Genomic DNA, 17,729 nt, shown 5'->3' on the forward strand with positions numbered 1-17,729 from the left:
TGGACTCTTGATATAACTTACAGAGATGTGAAGGAGTACGACAGGTACGGGACCAATGTCCTTTACAACCACATCTGTAACACACTGTCTCACGCTTCTGGGTGGTATCCTCTTGAGTTTCTTTACCCTTGGAAACTTGCCCGGGTCTAACCCACTTGTTAGATCCCCTCCATTTGGGATTGTAAGTTTTTCCACGTTTGTTGTTGAAACGGCGACCATGACCTCGATTGGCCTGGTTTCTTCTTTCCGAATTTTATATCGCCATAGCATTCACTTCAGGGAATGCTTTGGCTCCCGTAGGTTGGGAATTGTGGTTTTTGATTAAGAGCTCATTGTTCTTTTCAGCTAACATTTCATGACCGTTTGAGAAAGGGAAAAATTTTGAAAAATTTTCTTTGTGACCGTTGGTGATATATCGAGTGCACCAAAAATCAGTCTGAAAATATCGTATTAAACGATCAATCAAATCTATTAAATTTTAAAAATTAATAAAAGTAAAAATTATGGCAACAAATCATGCGACGGCTCAGCCGGTCAATGTAGAGTAATAAATTATACGGCGGTTCGGCCGACCAATTAACAATAAACAGAATATAAGGCGGCTCGGCCGTCCAATTAACAATAAACAGAATATAAGGCGGCTCGGCCGACCAATAAATTAAATAAATTATTAATAAATAATATAGGCGGTATTCCGGCCATTTTAACATGATATAAATAATAGTAGAGGCGGTATACCGACTATTTTAGCAGGGGATAAAAGATACAAATAAATTTTACCCAAACTGAGAACGATCGTGCTGATAACGTGTTATAAAATAACTTATGATTTTATAGTATTGAGAAATTTAAATAAAGACAAAAATTTATACCCGTAGGAGAAGATAACACTGATAACAAGAGATGATGTGTTATTAGAAGAGAAGGAATGGTGTATTACAATCGATCGAAATAATCGATTTATATAGAAGTGGAAAAGTTGAAGTTACTGTGCGCATAGTGACGTGGGCTCCACATGATTTATATTTTTAGTAACATGTCAAATTTGGAGCCGAAACTTTTGACATATTCGTAACAACATCTATTTATTATATTTCGATGCAGTTATACTAAAACATATGTACCATTGAAATTTTAAGTTGGAGATAACCTTTATTAACTGGTTATGTTGCTGTTTTAATAGAATATATTTTTATAAATACATATAAAATGGTTTGTTGTCTGATGTTAAATAACTTTATATACATGATCTTGATGTTAAAGAAAAAGAAAAACTTATATACATGATCTCATGAAGCTAAAACATATACAAAACTGTTTTTGTCGTATATCTATTTTATTAAAAAATTTAAAATGAAAGCTCCTAGTAGTAGAAGCATTTAGACATTTTAACGAATCCCATATATCATCAAATACACCTTGAAAGATAAAAGCCCAAACCTAATTTATCATCCAATGACAAAAACAAAACCTATTTTTGTGCAAAGAAAAAGACGCAAGCGGTGCCCTTCTTCTCACGAACCGTCGCAGCGCCACCACCGGACTTCAGCAAAGCAATCCTGCAATATTCTTTCACAGAGGCACCAACGAATTCTTCCAGATATATGCAAACACATTTGAAGAAAGCCCAACATCTCTTGATTCAGTCTTAATAAGAAAAGCTCTATCTAATACCCGTGAAAGGCTCTCCCGATAGATTGAGGATGATGAGGATATTATTTTCACATGAAGAAAAAAGCAAGTTGGGAAAAAAAAGCAAGTTCGGTGAAATACATGAACGTAATCGAAAAAATTGCTGGGATTTGAACAATAAAAACAGTGGTGGTTACATAAAAAAAAAGATATATGGATGGTTACAAAAAGTGGTTACCGATTATTAGGCCATTTAAGTGGTGGTTACATAAAAAATATATTTTTTGATGCCTTTATATTAAAATGGTGTATATTGTTGAAATTATAAGTGGGACATAACTTTTATCAATGGGTCACACTACTGTTTTAATAGAATACTAGATCTTGACCCACGCTTTGTAGCGCGGGTATATTGTTTGTTTTGTCTTTTCGGTATATTTTTTATATATAGCTTAAAATGAATATCACCCCGTTCCTGGTTGAACAAAAAAAAAAAAATATCACTCGTTCCACATTCATAAAATCAGTTAAATGTAAAAAGTAGTTAAATGAAATAGGTATGTGTTTTGCTCGTAGGAAGCAACAAACATATCAATATACAATTTAGTTATCAATATTATTTAGTATATGAACTTTAAGATTTTTAAAATAATTTCAATGGGTTATTCGAACCAGAACTAAAATTTAAAAATATCTGAATGAGGCTAAAATATTAAACTCCGAAAACCCAAAATCCGAATTAGATCCTAACCAAATCGGAATGAGTACTCGAACGACCACCCCTAATTTCTGTATAAGATATTGTATAGGTGTAGACACATTTATCCAGAACCAAAAAACTAAAACTAAATGTAAACCTAATTCATAAATAATCAAGTGAATCATATATCTCTGGAACCAAAAAATTGAATTGAACGGAACCAAACCGCTAACCAAATAGGTATCCAAAATTTTAAAATGGAATTATATACCCACAAATATTAATTATACTTAATTTTTAAATAGTTAAATATACTAAAAATACTATTTATTAACAAAATTACCCGAATATTTTTATCCATAAATTTAAAATTATCTAAATTATTTGATATTTTTATTCAAACCGTCCGATATTTAAAGCTGGTATAATTATTTATTTATTTGTAAACATAGTTATTGATACTATGAATATAAATGCTATTAATTGTTATTGATAATGTATATACAAAATGGTATCAGACATGCGAAAATCAAAGCATCTAATAGATGAATTGGTTGGTGTCAATGATTGTAGTCGAATACTTTTTCCACTCAAAGTAATGCATCCCAAAATGATAGGAAGTAAAGGGAAGAAGAGGTTATTTTATTTCATTTTTTTTTCATCGGGAGGTTATAAAATACCAAGGGAAGAGGAGGTTATAATATATATATACATGTCATGGCAGTTAAATTTTTAAGAAAGTGGGGTATGAATAATTGGACCAAACAAATATCAATTGGTCATACAGGAGTTTTAATAGAATAGATATTATTTTAGAATTTTTCGTCAGTGTACTAATTTTTGAACAAAAACTTGTGATTTTAAGAGTTTTTCTTAGTTTTTTCTTATATAATAAAAGAGAAAGCTGCCATAGATTAATCAAATAATTCTTATAACAACCCAAAGATCTGAAGTATTACAAGAAACGCAGTACCGTTACTCTTTAGACAAAACTTGGTGGTAACTAATAAAACAAAAAGGCAAGTCGAGAACACTTCATGCCTCTTTAGGTGTGGACTTGCCTTTGCCATAGGGACTGTAAGGAGAGAAGCCATTGCGACCTTGCTGATTCCTCGCCTTCCTCACCTTCCCAGCTCCACTCTCTATGTTCAGATGCACTTTTGGCGGCGAAGAGAAGCAGAACGATAGAGCAACCGCCTGTGAACATCCCATTACAAAAAAAAAAATATGAAAACCCTTGATCATCTTCTAACCTTGCAATAACCATATAGTTTATTTGTCTGTGAACATTACCTGAAGATCGAGCCGGTGAACATTAAAGATATCTTTCAGAGAATGCGAGTTGTACGCTGCGATGTAAGCCCTGTACGCTTCCTTGGCTATCTTGTTCAGATTATAGTCGTTGGCAACATATTTCTCCTGCATGACAAGAGCAAGAAACGATGTTATTACAACGTATCATATTACAAATGAGAAGTTATTCATTCAGACTGAATCAGAACTATTACCAGAGCAGATCGAACATTCAAAAGCTTCTTCTCATTGAACTCAAGCTCTTTCACAGGTACTTTTGCAGCCTGCAAGTTAAAGTACACATCAATAAAACAAGTAGGTTTACCACAAGAAGATTCTAAAAAATCATTCATACCTTGAGGTACCGTATAAACTGAAGCTCTTCAGGGATCAAGACAAGCAATGCCTTTCCCTTTGCTCCTTCTCCACGGGCTGTTCGGCCAACCCTATGTATATATTCCTGCATCACCCCATCTAAGATTCAGACAAACAGACATAAGGGGAGATAGAAAAACCAGACCGAAGTATTCCTCATACCGTTGGCTTGTCTGGAGGATCATACTGTATAATCCAGTCCTACATATAACAAGGTTCAACACAATGTGATTACTATTTGAGTGTGTATAAGAGCGTTAATAATCATTGCTAGAAGAATACGTACCACGGAAGGAATATCGAGACCACGAGCAGCAACATCAGTACACAGCAAGATACCTTTCTCTGCTTTCATAAAGTCGAAAAAGGTTTTAGTTCTCCGGTTCTGATCCAGCCCCCCATGGATGTCACAGCTCTCGACGTTGATTAGTTTCATGATCTCGGCGTGGAACTGAACCGACTTGCACGTCGAGAAGAAGACCATTATTTTCTTGTTTAGGTTCTTTTTCAAGAAAGAGATTAGAAGCAGAAGTCTTTTCTCGCTCGGAACAACGCAGTAGCCTTGCTCCAATCCTTCGTTTGTCACCTAACAGTTTTGGAAACTTAATCAAGTAAAATCTCCATGGCATGCTTTCTTAAGATTTTCATTATAAGTGTGTTTCTTTTGATTCATACCTTGCGTCTACCATCATCGACATCAACAAGAACAGGAGACGTTAATGACACCCGTGCGAGATCTTGAACCTGCAATGATTCACCAATGAGTAAGCATAATTAAATAACAACAAGTAACTAATAGTGACAATATAGCAGCTAAAAGAATAGTACCTTGGAGGTCTGTGTGGCAGAGAATAGAGCGGTTTGCCTAGTCTGCAGAAACATGGTAAGAGCTATAATCAGAACAAAATCTAAACCATAGTAAAGCCAAACGCTCTGGCACATGATTTGCAATACTATTTCTCCAGTTGGTTTTAGCTGAAGAGAATAGCAATACCATAGCATGGTTGCTTTAAAAGGAATCTTTCATACTGGAAGGTTTGAAGGCACAAAGAGATAATTTACCTTTGGTAAAATCTTTAGAATCTTGTTCATATCTTCCTCAAAATTTTCCTCCAGTATCCTATCAGCTTCATCGATCACAAGGCACTGCAATTTGATGGAACAAATATAAAGATGAAATATCCAGTATAGTCATATAACTATAAGTACAGTTAAAACCCAAGCTAGAAAAAATATAATTATAAACCAAAGAATCTGTAGTTTTCCCTCTTTTATCCTATCACAAAGGCCGCGGAATGAACACAGCAATAAGCTTCTGTCTATAGTTCACCTATGGCTCTTCAACTATAACTGTTTGTCCATGTGGATCAACAGTAATAGTATTCTAACTTCTACTTATCAAAAAAGAAGACTTGCCAATTAGAAGAATGATAAGGAGAGTACCTTAAGGTGTTTATAAATGAAACCCTTCGTATGTTGAAGATGGTCAAGAAGACGCCCAGGAGTTGCAATCAGCAAATTAGAACCATTTGCAATACGTTGAGCTTCTGTCCTTCTGTTATTGCCACCAATAACCATGCTGACCGTCAGCGAATGATGCTTGAGTAGCTCCTCCGCCACATTTTTTGTCTGCAATATTAAAAAAAAAACAGTACAGTGAAAAACGTGGGATGAGAAGCCGCACTAACATACAACAATAGTCACACTTAACGAGTCCTACATGGCGCATTGCAAGAGTTACAGGACTCATCTACTCACAGTGACAGTAGGGTAGATAAAGAAGGCATTTTACCTGGATGGCAAGTTCTCTAGTGGGGCAAATAACGATGACACCAGTCCCGTTGCGAGGAGAGAAACGCTCTTTAAACAGCAACTCTACAGCCGGTATGAGGAAAGCAAGGGTTTTACCGGAACCAGTCCTGGCAGCACCAAGAACATCTTTTCCTTCCAAAAGAGGAGGAATTGATCCAGCTTGAATCTAAATAAGAGCAAATGATTAAGACATTATTTTTGCAAATCTTGTCTAAACATCAGAAACAAGGTTCAAGAGTTTTACGTACTTGCGTCATGTGCTCAAAGCCCATCGTCTTGATAGCTTCAAAAGTCTGCTCAGACAACTCCAAGGATTCAAAAGTCTCATTAGTCATTATCCCTTTCCCAACAACAACCACCATCTTCTTCTCTTCATCTAGTTCTTCTTCTTCCTTTGCTTCCACCTCTTCCTCGGTTTTGTCTCCTCCCTGAGACTTCACTTTCTTAACCTTCTTTTCTTTCTTGTTCTGGACTTCATCAGCCTTCTCCTCTACCATGTGGGTTTCTTCTTCTTCTTCGGCTCTTTGCTGCTCATTCTTCTTCCCACGGTTACGCTTTCTTATCCTCTTCTTCACCTCATCACTGGACTTCTTCTCCAGCTCAACCATGTCTGAGCTCCGAATCCCACTCAACCAACTCTCTGACAGCAAAACTAACAAACATATAAATGAAAAAACAAAACAACACATTTGAGAGTAGTTACAAATATCCGAAAGAGGGTCAGTTCCAAAAAAACCGACAAGGTTAATACATCAAACGAGACCGTAATCGTAATTATTAGTTCTAAAAAAACGTGAATTTAGATTCTAAAAAATCGAAGCTTTAGGATAGTATACCAAACCAAGGTGGGTGAAGATTGTAATAGCTCGTGTATTACAATAAAACAGGAAAAGTTAAGTACTTTGATCTCCTTATCGATCAAAGTAAAACAAACAGTAAAGAAAACGTACATGTAGAAACGAAAGCACTCCAAGGATTCGATAGCTAAGAGAAACTCGAGAGAGAGAGAGAGAGAGAGATATCAGAGTGACAAGGCGGCGCAGAGACAAAGACAAGGTTTAGGGTTTAAACGAGTCTTTGTAACAAGTTTTGTTTTGGGCTGTATTAGAATATTGATTTTAGCGCGGTATAATATTATAAAGAATGCATAATATAAGGACCCAAAAAGAAACTAAAATATTGGGAGGGCCTTTAAATGCAAAAGTGATTTCATTTTCTTCGCCGGCCCGCTGTGATCAGACGTCTCGTCTCCTTCTTCTCCCTTTGATTCCGATCAAAATTTCACGGTGTCTGCCGTCGCCGTCGCTAACGGTGACATTCGTTAACGGTAGATTGCTCTATAGAGTTATATAGAGAGAAGGAGTTTTGAGTCGCTCATTTGCATCAGACGCGCTTATCTGTGAATTACAAAGATGGTCAACCCTAAACGCATGTGAAGAATCTGATTCCTTGTAAGCAATCTCGGATTGATAAACAATCGATCAGATCTTTGTGGAAAGGCCGTAGCTTTAAGGGAGGAGGAGCTGGTACGAATCAATAGCCGACTAGCCTATGATTAGAGATTTCGAATATTCTCTTGCCTTTGGGTTTCTATAAACGAAGAGCTTTTGAGTTTGTGATTCTCAGCTTTTGCTAATCTTCTGATCGATCTCTGAGGAAGCCATGGAAGAGTCTTCCCAGGTTAGTGGATCCTTTCTCTTCAAGATCTCAACTTCTGATGCCTGTGGATACAATCTTGAAACTTCGTAATCATTGGTGTTTAGAGAAATGTTCAGGGAACATAATAAAGTCATGAAGCTGGGATATGTTTTAGAAGTAGTGCATGTTTAAACATTTGAGGTCATAAGCTAGTGACTGCATCTGATACTAATAGTAGAGTTACCCATTGCGTAATGAGACTGTTCTCTTGCATAGTTTTTAAAGAGCCAACTGAGAAATAGCGTGAGGCACTGAAAATATAACTGTTACTTTTTTCTTTTGCTTTCTCCAGGGGAGTTTTGTTACGACCATAAACGAAGAGTATGAAACAATTTGCTGGGGCTGTGGTCTAAACCTTGTTCTTCCGTCCTACGCACCTGTTTTCAAGTGTGGCTGGTGTGGAGCAATCACCAATCAGAATCCAGTCAGACTTGAAACCAGAAACTTTGGGCTGAGGCGGTTCCGTGACCGCTGTTTTGTCGTTATTCTTGCTGTCTTTATGCTCTTTGTCATATGTAAGTTCCTCCTCTAAGTAGTCCAAAAGAATAACATAAATTTTAGAAATGATATACTCATTTTGGAAAGAAACTTCAGGTGGTGGGATTTGGGCAGCGTTTCCGGTCGTGTTTTCGATCAGCTTGGCTTGTGGGATTTTCCATTCCGTTACAGCAGTGTCTCTGGCGATATCAACACTATCAACATTCATCCTTGTTGCTTTTAAGTGCGCCGGGAAACCGATAGATATTGTTTATGGAACCCACCCTGGAGTAGGGAGCGGCGCACTCAACAACTATACCTTTTGTCACCACTGCTCCAAACCAAAGTCACCTAGAACCCATCACTGTCGCACCTGTGGCATGTGTGTCCTCGACATGGATCATCACTGCCCCTTTGTAAGTCTCATGGCTTCACATATAACCTTTGTTCTTATTTACTGGTTAAGACCTTAAGGCTAATGACTCTCCATGTGTTGTATTTGCAGATTGGTAACTGTGTTGGTGCGGGCAATCACAAAAACTTCATCGCCTTCCTTATCTCAGCGGTCATAAGCACAATCTACGCTGCGGTTATGTGTGTATACACCTTGATTCATATCCTGCCACCCCTGGAAAACCAAGCAGCGTATGCATCCGACATGGCGCATGCTAATAGTTTATCGGTTCTGAGAGTGGTGAAGAACATCACGCTTGCTTACATAGCCAACGCTATCTTCGTCTCTGTACGAGGCCTTGTTCTAGTATACCTCTTTGTGGCGAGTTTTTCAGTGGCGATTGGGCTGAGTGTTTTGCTGTGGCAGCAGCTTAGCTATATCTATGAAGGCAAGACTTACTTGAGCCATTTGAGTTCTCAGGGAAGTGAGGAAGATGGTGAGAAGAGCTGCGGGAATCTTTTGAAGTTTTTTGGATGTCCGCTTTTGATTGAAAGGTACTTGCCGACTATAAGGAACTTGAGGAAGAGGCATAAGACATGAGAAGAGAATGGTGAGCGCAATATGTTCCCCCTCCTGCAACATTTGGAGCTTGTTTTTGGTCATTATACATTAATCATACTTGGAGCTAACAGGTAATGAAGATGAGCAAAGTTTGTATCTCGTTTGTGAAAACTCATGTTCATAGAAGATGATTGGTACATTTTGTTTCAAGATTGTAAAATTTTGCTTCCCTGATATGCCTTGAATTCAATAATAACAGTATCCGTGGAGTCTTTGGGAAAAGTGTTTTCTTTCAGCTATTTAGTTTTATTGATCGAAAGAAGTATGAACAAAGGGGATAACAAACAAATCAACATTGTCACAAAGAGATTAGATCTCTGAGATTTGGTCTAACTTTCCATATCACTATGTGGAGAAAGAGAAGTGGAAGATTCTGAATGCAAGGGCATCTGCAATGCTTGTGTAAGATGTGGTATGGCCTGTCCATTTCCAAGAAACTTTGCTATAGTTGCTGAGATGTTGCTGATCTGATCGATTTGTTCCCTGGTCACTGTGTTTTGGACCGGAACAGGTTTCTCCACCATGGAATGGAATGATGGTTATCTTGATAAGCTTTTCCTGTGTCCTGGTCTTGTGTCTGTCTTAAGAAACTGAAACAGCAACACTTTACTGTACTGGACACTGTTTTTGTCAAAGTCACACTTTAATCGTACTTAGCTTAACACTACTTTTTTTCCATTTATCATTTTCCCTTTACTTTCTTTTTTTGTGCAAGTGATACTGCTAGTGAGACATGCTAAAACGCTTCCATAAAGGGTATTATTAAGCAAACATTAATGATTACAAAAAAAAACTCCGAATAAATGTGGAAACTCACTCACGACATATAGTTAGTCACACTGCATATATAGAATCTTCTGGCATTATTGAAAAGACAGAGATTGATAAAAATGTTCTAAACTGATAGTTGCATCAAGCTCTAAGTATATATAAGAGAATATGGTTATGAGAGATTGCCAGAGATCAAATCTCATAGAGAGGTCTGACACTCTGTGTTGACCGATCCATGTATTGATAAACCGGTGGTGTTTGAACAAGCTGATGCGGATAACCATTGGTGTTATTGTTGTTGCTGTTGTAGCCGTTCTGCAACCCGTTCATCCCAGTTCCTTGCGTCCAAAGTAACCCAGAATAATCTTCCACTTTCATGTTGTTGTTGATCCCAGCTCCTTGAACCCCATAGGGATCTTCCACTTCGAAACAATTCTGATAAAACTGGTTAGAGAAACCATTAAGACAGTTGGTGTTGAAGCCGTTGTAGGGTAACATGCTCGTGTTAAAAACCTCATTCATCCCAGCTCCTTGTGACGCAAGTAACCTAGAATACATCTCCATATTCGGATCCTGGTGTATAGTCAGTGAGTTTGGTAACGGAGCCAGAGAATACGCTTGGTTAGAAGCTGATATCGAGGCTTGGCTTTGCGGTAAAGTACTGTTTCCATGGTTAAACAGATTCATGGAAGCTTGGTTTGAACGTTCTGGAACCATGATCTGTTCTTGACCAGCCATGTTCGTGTAATGCATATTCCTCTGTCTTTGAGATTCAACAACAGCTCGAAGCCTATGTTGCATCATGGTTTGACTACGCTCCAAAGACTGAATCAGCACCTCGAGTTGCTCTACAGAGTACTTATCAAACCTCGGATGCCAGTCTGGATACTTGTAACTGGATCCAAGCTTCGCTCTCTTCTTCTTCTTTTTCTTATTCTTGGAATCATTATCCTTCTTGATACTCTCAAGAAACAGGTCAAGATCATATTGTTTTACTTCACGCTTCGCTTCGCTTAGTTCACTGTACCTTCGAGCCATGTCTTTGACCTTCTCTCTGTCCTCAGGCCATGTTTTGAGCTCTCCGTTTGATCCGTAGTAGATGACGCAGACTTCGACGCCACAGAGGATTGAAAGCTCGTTAGCTTTCTTGAAGACATTCTCTTGTCTTTTAGTTAAGCGTTTAGCTTCCGAAGAAGAAGGTTTCTTGAAGAGAGAAGACGAAGAAGAAGAATAAGAAGCCATCGTCATGTTTTGTGTCTGTAGTTTTGAACTGAATGAAGAGTTTGTGATTATTGTCCATTGTGTTTCCAAATATATAGAAAATATTAACCGCAAGATCATAAATGATTGCTGTAAGATCCGGTTTCCTTTTTCATATGATTTTCCTTTTTAATTAATTTCGATTCTAAACGAGTGGTTTGTTTCTAATAAGGAAATATATATTTTCGCTAAATAATATGGCAAATATTAACACTAGTGGTTTCCACTAGAGTAGGAGTTGCCATGTTGGTCCATGTCAGGAATCAATTCCCCTTTAATGCGAAATGATTAGCTCCACATGTGGCAACGCGGATATGAACCTATGCTTACGGCCCATTTGAATACTCAGGAGAGGATCTATCTGTGGGTTGCACCTCCCACCCATGGATTAGATCTGTGTCTTTAATAAACCCGGGTTTAACCATTTTCGGTTCAAAAAAATATGGCAAATATAAGTAATGGATACTTGCTATACAATAAATAAACTGCCGACTGTTTTTTTTTTTGACGTAAATAAACGGCCGACTGTTGACAAAAGAAAAAACGGCCGACTAAGTTAAGAACTTGAGAATGTTGTATTGTTCATTTTACGTCATTCAATTATTATATTAAACGTCTACAAATAATCTATATTTTCTGTATAAATACTTTGATTTTTGCTAACACTTTTAATATTTTGTATATAATTTTTGGAATCTAAAAAGTGTGTTTAAATGAAAATATTTTGAGCGTAACATTGTACTCTGGTGGCAGTGGACAAATTGGGACGCAAACACATTTCAGATTCGATGTTCCTTCTGTGCGAAACTAAATCATGTAGGTCTATATGCGGGCATTGACTCCCCTGAATTCAACCAGGTTAAAAAAAACTACAAAAAATATATTTTACTATTTTTACTACATATTTTATATACAATTTTTGGAATCTAAAAAGTGTGTTAAATGAAAATATTTTGAACAGGACATTGTGGTCGGATGACGGGGGACATGCTTGGGATGCGTTCTTACTCCGCGAAACTAAATTATGTAGGTCCATCTGCAGGCTTTGAGTCCCCCGGATTCAACCAGGTTCAAAAAAAATTTACAAAAAAATATATTTTACTATTCTGTTAAAAACTAAAATACATATTGTCATCTATCAAAATTTCATAAATAATACAATATGTATTAAATAAATATTTAAAGGGTGATTTTGTTGTATATTCATAATAGAAAAAATAAAATAAAAATATAACCATGCTACAGATGTAAGCGACGCGACATTGTAGTGGGGCGGCAGTGGACAGACTTGGGACGCAAACACATCTCAGATTTGATGTTCCTTCTGTGCGAAACTAAATCATGTAGGTCTATATGCGGGCATTGACTTCCCTGAATTCAACCAGGTTAAAAAAATTACAAAAAATATATTTTACTATTCTTACTACATATTCTGCATACAATTTTTGGAATCTAAAAAGTGTGTGATAAATGAAAATATTTTGAGCGGGACCTTGTGGTCTGGTGACAGGGAACATGCTTGGGACGCAAACATATTTCAAGTTCGATGTTCTTACTGCGCGAAACTATATCATGTAGGTCCATCTGCAGGCTTTAACTCCTCTGGATTCAACCAGGTAAAAAAATATATATATTTTACAATTCTGTTAAAAACTAAAATACATATTGTCATCTATCAAAATTTTATAGATAGTACAATATGTATTAAATAAATAATTAAAGGGTGATTTTGATGTATATTCATTAGGGCTGGGCAAAAAATCCGGATCTGAAGAACCGAACCGAACCCGATCTGAAAAAGTAGTACCAAACCCGAACATAAATTGATTAAATATCCGAACGGGTTCAAAATTTTGGTATCTAGGGAACCGAAACCGAACCCGACCCGGACCAAAGTATATCGGGTACCCAAATGTAACCGAAATAGATTTATATACCTAAATATATTACTTATTTTTAGATTTAATATATATTAAAAACATTCAAAATATATAAGATACTTTTAAGTTGTCTAAAATACTTTGAAATATACATAAATAGTCAAAAGTAAATGTCTAAAATAGCTAAAATATATTCAAAACACCAAAATGCTTGAAATATCTATTGATTTTCTATCCAAATATTCAAATCAAACCAATTTATATGTTAATTTTAGGTATTTTTACATATATTATACAAATTTGTATGTAATATATTATTTTGTTTTATAGATTTTGAGAAATTTTAAGCATATAATGAATATTAAAATTTTAAAAATAATTTAAATGGGTTATTCGAACCCGAACCGAACCCACAAACATCCAAACCGAACCCAAACCGAAATTTAGAAATACCCGAATGGGGCAGAAATCCTTAAACCCGAAAACTCGAAACCCGATTAGATACGAACCGAATCCGAACGGGTACCCGAACGCCAACCCCGAATATGCATAAGAGAGGAAAAAAATAAGAATATAACCATGCTACAGATGTAAGCGGCGGATGAGACAATTTTTGCACAAATCTGACTGAAATCTCCTTCTAGCCGTGTGCGCTTGATGTTGACGCTCCAAAGCTAAAGATATGATACTATACTATATACCATATCGTATATTCTACACAAAAGAGTCAAATAATTACGAGATTGTGTGTCATCCATTAGGTGACTGTACTTTACATGATTACGACACAATATAGAATACTCGACACAAATACATAAAGCCATTCACTTTTGTGTATGTCATCAATGCCTAACCAATTGAAAGGCTCAAAGTTAGTATGACGGCTTGAGAATGTTAACATACATAACAACCGTATTAGCCATTATGAGACAATTTTAGTTTTGTCACAAAATTGCAGACACGAAACAAAGTTTACAAGATAGAGAGAAATAATATGCATGTAAAATTAAAAAAAAACACCATTGGTGAATGCATAAGACTCATGTAAGATGAAAGTAAACAACACAAAATCACTCATTGCGTGAGTAGGTCCGGGTTAAAGCTGGAGAATACTTCAACCGCACATGTCTGTGTTGCGATGCCAAAGGAGGCTCACAATTGTGAGTCTGTGAGGATGGTGTATTGATGAAGTTGGCGTATCGCATTGAGGTCCATGAGAAAACGAGAGGTGGTGATGGTGGCGGTGCTATAAGTGAGAGAGCAACAAAATAATATATATTGTGATACAAATATATTTTATATGTCGATAATAGAATAGTTCTCTCAAAATAGAATTAAAAAATAGTCCATTTGCAATGTAGTCATCGAAAGTAAAGCTGTTGAAATAGTGAAGGAGAAGAAACATGCAATGTAGAATGATACACCAATAGAATAAGGTTGATGGAGATGTCGTCAGAGTTGATGAAGTAAGAGAAAAATAACCACAAAAGTTAGAGGAGAAGAAGAGAAGGTAAGAGGAGGTGAGGAAACAATGATTGGCGACAGTGATGAAATACAAGACAAGGAGCTGATCGAATAGTAAAGAAGAATAATCAGGAGACGAACAACATGAAACAATTCGCAGAGATAGAATAAAAGTATATGATACTATACTATAATTATAAAATAAAATAGAACATGTCAAAAATTTATTGTTAATATTCTCCAATTCAATCCATCGCTTGATTCTTCGTCTGTTGAAAGATCGGTTGACGAAACTAGTTCTCAACCCTCTAATTATATTCAATCATACCGGACTTATCCATATTCAGTGACTGGGTTTTCAGTTATCGCACTGTTGAGAACATTCAATGTTGATATATTCCTAAAGTTGATTCTCTACTTCTACGAACAGTCTCTGAAACTATAACTCTCTCTCTCAGATGTAGCTTTTCTTCTTTTCTAATTATTGCTCAGAATCACTTCTGTCAGTTTTATAGAATAAGAGTAAACTTCATCTCATATCTTTTCACGCGTAACTAAGGGTGATTTTGTCTTTTTTCAAAATAATATATAATATATCATAGCCAAACACTTGTTATGTGTATGGATTTAATATTTGCTGACTTATGTACATGACGCCAAATTTTACATAAAATAAAAGATCACATTAAATAGAGAGCATAACACTAAAGGTTATTTTTGTTGGGTCTATAACATGTTTAGGTACTTTCTGCTGGAAAAGTATTTTAAGTCTACCTTTTAAAATTTCTGATCCGAAAATACCCCTGTTAATAATAAAAATAAAAAGGAAATACAGAAGAGAGAGAGAGCGTATTAAATTTGTGGTCTCATTGTTTCTTCCTCCGTTTTTAATTCTCCTTCCCATCTCTTTCTTCTTCTCTAAATTCAGAACCATTTCATGGAGATTTATATTTACTTCAAATTCCAGACTTAAATTCTCGTTCCCTTCATCCTCGATTTTCCTCCAAATCTTCTAAGTTTGCCTTTTTCTTTTTAGATTTTTCTACATTTACTTCATCTGACTTAGGAAAAATCTATGTTGTTACTGATCTTGAGCCATCATCATCGGACCCGTAGACAGCATATTTAAAGAGAATTGCGTGGATAGGTTTGTTTTGGTCATGAAATATATGGTCAGAGTCGTTGTGGCTGCGGTTATAATGTTCGGTGGAGTCGTGGCTGCAACTGCTGGTGAGCAACTACGGCGGATTAGAGCAATTGTCGGTGACCAATTACGCCGGCGTGGACACCACCTCCACCATATTCGTAGTGGTGGTTCTTGCCTTTTGTGGTTGGGAGAAGTGTGGTTGAGTGAAAAGTGGTTTGGTGACACGTCGGTCGGTGAAACTTGGCTTGGTGATAAGTGGTTGTTGGTGAGATGTGGTTAGGGTCAGTGTTCATATGGTCATATGTGCAAGACTCCTCCTTCCTTGAAAGTGATGTCTGTGAGGTGAAGCATATACATGTATGATAATTCTCGCTATTTTTTTCTTGGTCACATATGTTCTCGATTTCACCTTTATCCATATCATCCAATTTTTGCCGCCACATTTATAGAAACATAGAAATAGAGTCAAAACTTAAGTTCCACGAGTATCTGAACAAAGAGATATATAATGAGTAAAAAGGGGAGAGAGAAGAGGAAGAAGAGACATTGTTAACATCAAATAAGTTGGAGAGAGTGAAGGAAAGAAGGGAGGCTGAAGAGACGGAGGAAGTGATTGGAGAGAGAAGATGCATTGTTTGGTTGTGTTTAGGTTAATGGCTTTCTAGGTATTTCAGAAGAAGAAAGTACCTGACAGAGTACGTGTAAATGTAAAAGGAGAAATAAAAAGAATGTCTTGATGTAATTTTTTCCATTAAATATGGTGAATCCTTTGTTTTTTGTCTTAAATATTTTATTACTAGTTGATGTCCCGCACTTTGTGCGGATTAATATATTTATACATCTAATAACTTTTAATTCTATTTTTTAATAAAATAATAATAATTAAATTAGATACAAATTTTAAATTGTTTTAAATTATAAAATTTCAATATTCATATTGGTAATCAATTTATTAAACTGTATTATTTTGTTTCATATTTTTATTTATGTGATGTAGATTTTGGATCAAAATCTTTTTTATAGTAATAACTAAATTAGGAAATTTTGTACGTGAAACTAACACATATTGTATTTGGACTGAAAAGAAATCATGTAGTACTATAAGGATTATAAGAAAAACACAAATATAAAACATTAACAAATAACAATAGTTTAGGAGTGTTCAATCTGGTAAAACCAAACCATTCAAAACCAAACCAAACCGAAATAGAGAAAATAGTTTGGATTTGGAAGTACCGAGGATGTTATGTTTAGAAAACATCAGTATATGAATATGGTTCAATATATTAAAGGATCAAACCGAATAAACAAAAGAAACCGATTAATTCGGATATATTAGTATACTTATATATAAATTTTATAATAATATGTATTTGATCAATATTTTCACTAAAAATCAGAGAAATTGGCTGTAATATTAGTCATTAAAATTATAAAATGAAAGAAAAGTAATGATGATATTATCGATATATATTGTTAATATATTTTTATTAATTCCTAAATATCATGATAATTATATATTAAAATATATTTTTTAAAAATATTAGTATATATATATTGGTAAAATATGTTAATTTTTATTAATTATTTTAAATATCATGATAAATATATAGATATCAAAAAAAATATTAATTAAACTAATGATTTATCCTATGACTATGGAAAATATGAAAAATAAGCAAATAAACTACATAAACTGTTTAATTCAGGTATATTAGTATATTTATATGTAAATTTTATAATAATTTCTATTTGATCAATATTTTCAGTAAAAATGAGAGAAATTAGCTATTAGCTAAAATATTAGTCATTAAAATTATAAATGAGAGAAAAGTAATGATTATATTATCGGTATATATTATTAATATCTATTTATTAATTAAATTAATGTCCTAAATATCATGTTTGTATATATTAAAATATATTTTTTAAAAATATAGTATATATATCGGTAAAATAGATTCATGTTTATCATGATTTTAAATATCATGATAAATATATAGATATCAAAATAAAAAAATTAATAATAATATTAATTAAACTAATATTTATCCTAAAATCATAAAAAATATGACAAGTAAGCAAATTAACTAAAATCATGGAAAAAATGACAAATAAGCCAAACCAATTCATAAATAAATAGTATAGATATAAAAAAAAAAACAAAATCAAAATATGTCCAAATGAGAACACGACAAGTTTAAT

At 35.0% G+C, this 17,729-nt stretch overlaps 3 protein-coding genes across 5 annotated transcripts; 1 reads left to right on the forward strand and 2 right to left on the reverse strand.

The window, feature by feature from the left end:
* Positions 1–3,242: 3,242 nt before the first annotated feature.
* Positions 3,243–6,875, reverse strand: LOC106328080 (DEAD-box ATP-dependent RNA helicase 51). Of its 3 annotated transcripts, none has more exons than XM_013766440.1 (13): positions 6,763–6,875; positions 6,061–6,452; positions 5,793–5,978; positions 5,444–5,629; positions 5,063–5,146; positions 4,829–4,870; positions 4,676–4,744; positions 4,287–4,586; positions 4,163–4,201; positions 3,981–4,085; positions 3,841–3,909; positions 3,626–3,751; positions 3,243–3,529 (listed from the first exon to the last, which is right to left on the reverse strand). In XM_013766440.1, the coding sequence occupies exons 2-13, from the start codon at positions 6,418–6,420 to the stop codon at positions 3,368–3,370; spliced, it is 1,728 nt and encodes a 575-aa protein (XP_013621894.1). In that variant the 5' UTR covers positions 6,421–6,452; positions 6,763–6,875; the 3' UTR covers positions 3,243–3,367. The 3 variants fall into 3 exon arrangements, with proteins under 3 accessions (XP_013621894.1, XP_013621895.1, XP_013621896.1); XM_013766441.1 differs by having other exon boundaries at positions 6,061–6,464; XM_013766442.1 differs by lacking the exon at positions 6,763–6,875 and adding an exon at positions 6,649–6,672.
* A 160-nt stretch (positions 6,876–7,035) lies between these two features.
* LOC106329297 (protein S-acyltransferase 11) lies at positions 7,036–8,993 on the forward strand. Its single transcript, XM_013767934.1, has 4 exons — positions 7,036–7,492; positions 7,803–8,025; positions 8,105–8,403; positions 8,493–8,993. The coding sequence occupies exons 1-4, from the start codon at positions 7,475–7,477 to the stop codon at positions 8,979–8,981; spliced, it is 1,029 nt and encodes a 342-aa protein (XP_013623388.1). The 5' UTR covers positions 7,036–7,474; the 3' UTR covers positions 8,982–8,993.
* A 972-nt stretch (positions 8,994–9,965) lies between these two features.
* LOC106330294 (agamous-like MADS-box protein AGL93) lies at positions 9,966–11,015 on the reverse strand. The gene has a single exon (XM_013768788.1). The coding sequence runs from the start codon at positions 11,013–11,015 to the stop codon at positions 9,966–9,968; it is 1,050 nt and encodes a 349-aa protein (XP_013624242.1).
* Positions 11,016–17,729: the final 6,714 nt, after the last annotated feature.

Source organism: Brassica oleracea, chromosome C3 (genome assembly GCF_000695525.1).
Source record: "Brassica oleracea var. oleracea cultivar TO1000 chromosome C3, BOL, whole genome shotgun sequence".
NCBI classification, from domain to species: domain Eukaryota; kingdom Viridiplantae; phylum Streptophyta; class Magnoliopsida; order Brassicales; family Brassicaceae; genus Brassica; species Brassica oleracea.